The 7,237-nt window shown below is 39.4% G+C and overlaps 1 protein-coding gene across 1 annotated transcript; it reads right to left on the bottom strand.

The window, feature by feature from the left end:
- Positions 1 to 2,489: 2,489 nt before the first annotated feature.
- On the bottom strand, positions 2,490 to 4,966 carry LOC122290145 (pentatricopeptide repeat-containing protein At1g79080, chloroplastic). The gene has a single exon (XM_043097706.1). The coding sequence runs from the start codon at positions 4,547 to 4,549 to the stop codon at positions 2,843 to 2,845; it is 1,707 nt and encodes a 568-aa protein (XP_042953640.1). The 5' UTR covers positions 4,550 to 4,966; the 3' UTR covers positions 2,490 to 2,842.
- Positions 4,967 to 7,237: the final 2,271 nt, after the last annotated feature.

Below are 7,237 nucleotides of genomic sequence, written 5' to 3'. Positions count from 1 at the left end.
CAAACATTAGCCTTCATTCACCCAAGCTCCCATATTAGGCTACACGTGATCAAGGCTAAGCAAAAGAGTCCATTCGGTCAATCAAAGAGTAACAAGGAGAGGATAGACCCCTTAGTGTGTGAAGGCTTGATCGAGGTCCCCAACAGACTCGCCCAGGCACAGTAGCACGTGGGTTGCATGCACAACCCGTTTCGACATATTTCTCCTTTCGTCCGACAGATTAGGGGTTGGGGAGTCCAGTGGAGGGGCGCATGGCGGTCTTAGAAGTCCGATGAGCAGTAGATCAAAACACCAAGGTGCTACGGGCAAAAGTTTAGGAAAAAAAAAAAAACAGGAAAACACCATATAAAACAACTAAAGGTGACTGAACAGGCAGAGGGAGGGAAGAGCCAAAGCTCCAACCCCCCTGGGCAGAGCGGCTATGGTTGGCTGGGCGCTAAGCAGAGAAAAATTATCACTGGAGAGAAAGGAGGATCCCAATTGTTTCTTGATCTGTTAGCACCTATGTATTTGCTAACATATATGTCGCCTAACCTTACTTCTATAAAGAATAGGGTAATAATATCCTTACACATCTTTTATTATTATTTTTACTAGCAATGTTACGTATAGTCCCTAAATGGGGACTACAATACAGGCCTAGTCAATTTTATCTTTAAAATTATAAAAATATCCCTCCTAAAATGATGTTTTTTCTCATTTAATAAAGGGCCTGTAGAATTTATCTTTTTTTTACTACCTAGTTATTTTTTAGACCAATTATTTAATAACACATCAGGAAATGATGATTGGATGATAAGAAAAATAATGACAAATAGTTTTTTCCATATTTTAAATGTCGTTTGGATAATGAGTTTAAAATAGATGATATAAAAGTTAAAAAGTAAATAAAATGTTATTAAAATATTATTTTTTAGTAATAGAGATTTGAAAAACTTGAACTGTTTATTATATTTTATGTGAAAATTTGAAAAAATTATAATAATAAGATGAAACACTTTTATTATTCAAACGAGGTCTTATTCTATTTCAATGATTACTTGTTAAAAAACAGCATTCATGTTTGGCATGAAATTTTTGAAAGATGTATTCTTTTAGGTCTTCTGAGAGCGATTTGGTCAAGTGAAATTGCCATAGTCTGACCTTTGAGTTTGAAAACTTAGGTACTTCTGGATTGGCCAAATTTTGTGATCGTGTTAAAGAAAAGTTGGGGTCAATGTGTTCATTTTTCACCTGACAATTACATGAAATAAGCACATTGCAACCTAAATTTCAAATCAGAAAGTCAAGTACTTAAATTGATAGCTTAGATATCACTCTGCAAAATAAATGATAATCCAGGACCCTTTTATTGGCCACTTCGGAATAAGCTATTAAACATGCATGTGCATCTCCTATTCTATGGTTTGAAATCTAATCTTTCCTGGCCTATGTATGGATGCTTTAGAAAAGTTGCTGCATACATGGAAAACATATCATAAACAGCAACATTATTGTGATCTGGTTTTACGAGATTCTCGGATGGAGGTCCCATGTGGCCGGCGCCCCGCCGGGGGGGGGGGGGGAGAGAGACGGACTTGTTTGGAGATGCGGAAGAGAATGCCCGAGCTTGCAAAGTGTTCTGCACTATTGTTTTTATCTGTGATGCCAGCTAAATGGCATTGAGATGAAAGTGTCAGCTTTCTCTGCAGTATTGTCTTTTGTCAAACAGCTGCCAAACTAGAAGAGCATGTGCCCACCATTCTAAATCCATTTCTTTGACAGCATATTGTGGAAAGTGATGAAGGGAGTTGAGATGATTAGGATTGGGGTGCAAGATTTCGGATGGAATCCATGGTTGGCTTCCCGACAAGATTTAAGATGTCCGCCGGCCACCATCCTATAGAAGTGGAAACTAGAAAGATGCCTACTTGTTTCAATATGTGAGTTGCAAAGGGGAATTGCCATGACTTCTTCCCTAGTTGTGGGGAATATGTGCCTATTTTATCTAATGATACCACCTTCCATTCCCCGGGGACCAAGTGCGCCTGTGACAGCGAAGTCATTAGGAAGCAGTAGATTAGTGATTCTCGAAACGTTTATGGTTCTGGTTTTCGCTAGCCATTCAACCTTTCGTCTACGTTCACATTAAGTTGCTCAAATTCCCGCAAACAATGTGAAACTGATGAAGCATACAGGTGACTGTGGTAACCCAATGGTATGGTGTTTCATTCTTAAAAGGGAAGCCCTGCTTACTAGGAAGAGAAAGGGAACGCAACATGGCAGTGACCGTGGTCACTCAATGGTCTCCTCCCTCCCTCACTCACTCACTCACTCAACCAGCTTCCCAGGACCCAGTGTATGATCCTGTTACTATCTGACACTGTAAAAATGACAGTGAACTTTTAAGCTTGCGAGTATAGAAAAAGCTCAAGAGCACAAAGCAATATATAAATCTTTATTTTCTCTTCTTTAAATGTTAACTTTTTTTTTTTAACAGCTATTAAATATATGAAATAACAGATAGAAAGGTTAAGCAGTTACAATTACAAAGGAGCTCCAAAGATTAAGTTGACCCATCAATACCATATCAGCTGTTAGACTAAAATTATGGTGTTGAATGAGCGTAAAAGTACTAACAAACAAAGTAAAAACCTTGAAGCAAAACCCTCGTTACCGCAAAGCTGAGGTCCTAGGCGTGAACTCAATTACTTCTAAACATTTGAAATACAATATCAATCTTTCAAAAGTGGCTTTGTTTCATTGTGCAATCTACAGCTCCCAACCAAATAATAGAATCATTATCCTACACGACCCATGATCCTGTTTGCTTCATTCTATACTCCTGGTATCCTCAGGTTATCTATATTAGCAAACCCTCGAGGTCATACTGCATAACAAGTCTTTCCACTGTACTCTGACTCACCACCTGTCTAAGTTGCAGCTCTTTCAAAACGTCAGCTGCCAGCTCTGTTTCTTTTTCGTGCGCGATCCCTTCCACAAGAATGGTATAAGTTGTTTCATTGGGCATATACCCTTTCCCAATCATAATCTCAAAAATCTCCAAAGACAAATCTGTTCTTTTTGATTTGCAAAACCCAAGTATAAGTGCATTGAAATTGTCAGTATCAGGTCTACAGTTATTTTCTTCCATTACCCAGAATATCTCCATGGCCTGATCTAGCATTCCCTCTGTACACAATCCTCTGATTAAAGAGGAATAGGTATAAGAATCTGGCTTAAATCCAAGCTTTGTCATCTCATATAAAAGCTGAAATGCTGGATAAGTGTTCCCTTTCCTACACAAGCTTGTAATCACACTTCTGTAGTAGTCATGCAGGGAGGCATCATGCTTATTACCCAAGCTTTGAATTATAGAGAATGCCTCTTGCACCATCCCCACACCACAGAGCAGAGCAATGGCATTGTAGGTTCCTTCATTAGGATTAATTTGATGATGCATCATTTGGTCTAAATACTTAACCACAAGATCTACCTTCCCCTCTGTGCAGAGACGAGCAATTATCGGGGTGTAAGTAGCTGCTGTAGGCCTGAACGGTCCCTTCATCATCTCATCCAAAACCTCAAGAGCATGTTTAATTCTGCCATGCAGAGCAAGCGAACCAATCAATATGTTATAAGTCACGATTGATGGCGAGCGCTCCTCACCAACCATCTCAGCCAGAAGCTCTTTGGCTTCTTCCCACCGCCCCTCATGGCACAGACTCCTCAACAAAATGTTATAACTCACAACATTTGGATTGAACCCCTTTAAAGGGAAATCCCTGAAGTAACAGATCGCCTCTTCAATCCTTCCTTCCCTGCACAATCCAGTTAACAATATGTTGTAACAAACCAAATTAGGCTTCCCACCCTTTGCAATTACATCATCCAATAGTTTCATGGCTTCATTCACTCCTTTTTCCTTATAAGCAGCTTCAAGCAAGAAGGAGTATGTGAATGCATTTGGGATCAGCCCTTTCTGCATCAATCGATCCAAAAGCAGCAAGCTCTGGTTCAAGTTTCCATGCATACAAAGTCCTCTAACAAGCGAATTGTAGGTAACAGTATTGGTTGGGAAGCCATGTTCCTCCATTTTTTCAACCAATTGCATTGCATACCCAACATTCCCTCTTTTACACAAATAGTTGATCAAGTACGTGAATGAAGCTGCATCAGGTATAATGCCAGAACCAATGATCATCTCCATTACTCCAACCGCTTTTCTCATCTTGTTTGCTTTGCACAGATCATACAAGAGCTGAGTTGCTTGAGCTACATCAGGCTTTTGGCCCTTCCTTACCATATACTCTAAATGAAGAAACGCGTCATTGAGTCTAAGTTCCCTACTTCTTGAGTCGCTCTTCCCATACCTCCAGTTGGGGAGAGTGAAAACAGTGTCTTTTGGAGAAATGGTGATCTGGGTGGATGCCAAAACTTTTGAAAATCCCTTGTTAAGTGAAAAAGTATGGAGATTTGGGATGTGTGAGAAAAACCCATAACTACCCCTTCTTATAGCTTCTGGTGACGGGTTACCAACTGGGGACACTGAATTCAGTAGGGTTGCCATGGCTAAAGAATCAAACGTAGTTTACACAGTAGAGATTTTTACCTGGTCCTATTATATATACAACACTCAATATGTTCACTTCAGTATGAACAAATTAAAAAGCATAGAGAAAGAGAGAGAACTATATGAGGTCAATAATGCAAGGTCCAGAGAATGCTTTCCAGCAAACAAAATAAAGGTTCAGAGAAGAACAGAAGAGGAAGAGATAGAAGATAAAAAATGGATCAACATACGCTGGATTTCACTAGATGATGTTTCTTTAAATCTCGATTCTTCTGAAATACGAGAGAAAGAGAGAGCAAGAAGTTGAGCACAGCAGTGCTGTATTTTTCGTGCAATGGATTTTTGCGTCTCTCATTACTCCGGTCCGTCCACACCTCCGTCTCTCGTTATCCAAGCGTTAGGGATTGGTGTTCGCCACTGTCACACGTATGAAGGGCATAATGGGCAAAAGGGGCTAACGGGCTTGACGTGGGCCAGGGTATGGAAGGCTGAGATGGTATTTGCAGTAAAGAAGGCCTGGAGTTACGTTGGTGGGCTTTAGCCGAGTTATTTGCAGTAAATAGTAAAATCTTATTACCATTTTACCCCTTTTCTGTTATGAGATACTGTAATCTCATTGGGTGGATCTCTAAGAATGTCGCAGGGTGAATTCTTTAGCTACTATTATCCTCAAGTTGTCTAAGAAATCATCAAAATGATTATTTGAATACAAGTTTTTTAAACTTCTCTCAATTTCTCTCTACTTTTTCTGGAGGATATCCCCTCCTCGAAGTGGGCAAAATTACTTAACTTAAACTTGATTTCACTGTGTGTTATATTCTGATATTAAAGATTTCGATCTCATACTATGAAGATGGTGGAGGGCACCCCGCATGAGTCAATTACGGGAAGGGCTGGTGAACCTTACAAGGTCCACTGATTCGCAATTCGAAATAGTAGAAACTGAGATCCTAGCCTTGAAGCATCAATCAAATGCCATGTTGCAGCAGATGGCAACTCTGACTTCTAAGTTGCAGAAGCAAAAGTCTCCAGTCATCGGATGGGGAAACTCCACCTTATAATTTTCAGCGAGAAGGAGCACGGGAACCTGCAGGAGATTCAAGACCAAGGTCAGTTCGCATAGATTTTCCAAGCTTTGGTGGGGAAAATCACATTGGTTGGCTTTATAAGGCTAACCACTTCCTTACATTTTATAATATCCTACCCCCATCACAAATTGCTATTGGCCTCATTTCATATGAAAGGTCAGGCGTTGATTTGGTTCCAAGACTTAAAGGAGTCTAGAAACTTGACTGATTGGGAAGGGTTTACGCAAGCCCTCCTAACCAGGTTTGGGCCTAGCTCATATGACGACCTGATAGAGGCCTTAACAAGGCTAAAACAGGTGGGGATAGTGGAAGATTATAAGTCAAGATTTGATGCTATCTCGAATAGACTTAGGGTTTGTCTGAGCCCTATAAGCTCAACACTTTTTAAAGGTCTTAGGCCTCGTTTGATTCCTTAACTGCATTGAGTGCAATTCACTTTTAAGCATCTTCTATCATCCAAACACCAACTTGGACTACATCATAAATAAGTTCAGTGGTCTATATTGTACATAAATGTTACGGGTCCTGACCAATGACAGCTTTTTTATAGTGACATCATTATGCCTGCAAACCGAAGGGTGGAAAAAGAAAAGTCATGTTTTGTCTATTTTTCCCTTATTTAACTTTAGGTGGATGGCTACAAGTGCAGCTTGGGAAAAAAAATTGCCCTTTAAGGATTTGACACCAGCAGTTCATTTTTTGTATGTCAGATGAATAATTGAATTTCATGATGAAACTCATTTATTTTACAACTTCCTATAAATATATCTAAATTCATTTTAATATCCAAATACACTTAAACTCATGTCAAGTGGACTCCACAAAACTCACTCAACCATCTCAACTCACTATTATTCATAAAATAAAAAATAAAAAAAACTCAACTCAACTCAACATCTAAACGCAGCCTCAAAGGATGATATAAGGCTGCCAGTGAGAATGTTTAAACTAGACACCTTACTCATAGCCTATGGGCTAGTTAAGATTTAACAAGAGCACCTTTGAGTGACCAGGAAGAGCTATAAGGGACTATTACCCCTTCTTGAGTCAAGAACTGTGAAGTATTCAAGTAGTAATCATGTAACAACCCCAAAATGACCTTCTAAAACCTTGGTTCCAGTTCAAAAAACTAACCAAAATCGGATAAAGGAGATGAGGAATAAAGTGTCTATTACTATGGTAATTCCAAATAGAATCCAAGACACAAATGCCCAAATCCCAAACTGTTCTTGATTAAGGAGATAAAGGAAAAGGGTGAGGGAAGAGAATAACCCAAAAAGGGAGATGGGGAAGGAAGAAGTTCTGGAAATTCAACCCAAAACCCAGCAACCTGAGATCTCTTTTCACGCTTTAGTGGGATCACAAAATCCTAAAACTATAAGGATTATGGAGCAGGTGAGAGTTCAGAATGTGGCGGTGCCTATCGATTCAGGAAGCGCTCATAATTTCTCAGACCCATCTGTAATTAAAAAGGAAAAAATTCCAATCTAGGTGAAAAAAATGGTGAAGGTTCAAGTAGCTAATAGAGATGGAATTTATAGTGAGAAAAGATGCCCTACGTTGAAATTTAAACTGCAAGGGACTAAATTTGTAACCA

Source organism: Carya illinoinensis, chromosome 12 (assembly GCF_018687715.1).
Source record: "Carya illinoinensis cultivar Pawnee chromosome 12, C.illinoinensisPawnee_v1, whole genome shotgun sequence".
Classification (NCBI taxonomy): domain Eukaryota; kingdom Viridiplantae; phylum Streptophyta; class Magnoliopsida; order Fagales; family Juglandaceae; genus Carya; species Carya illinoinensis.
The sequence above is the reverse complement of the archived record's forward strand: the minus strand, read 5'-3'. Positions and strand labels throughout refer to the sequence as shown.

Excerpts from the sequence above, each read along its gene's own strand:
- LOC122290145 (XM_043097706.1), bottom strand. The coding sequence starts at position 4,549 with ATGGCAACCCTACTGAATTCAGTGTCCCCAGTTGGTAACCCGTCACCA.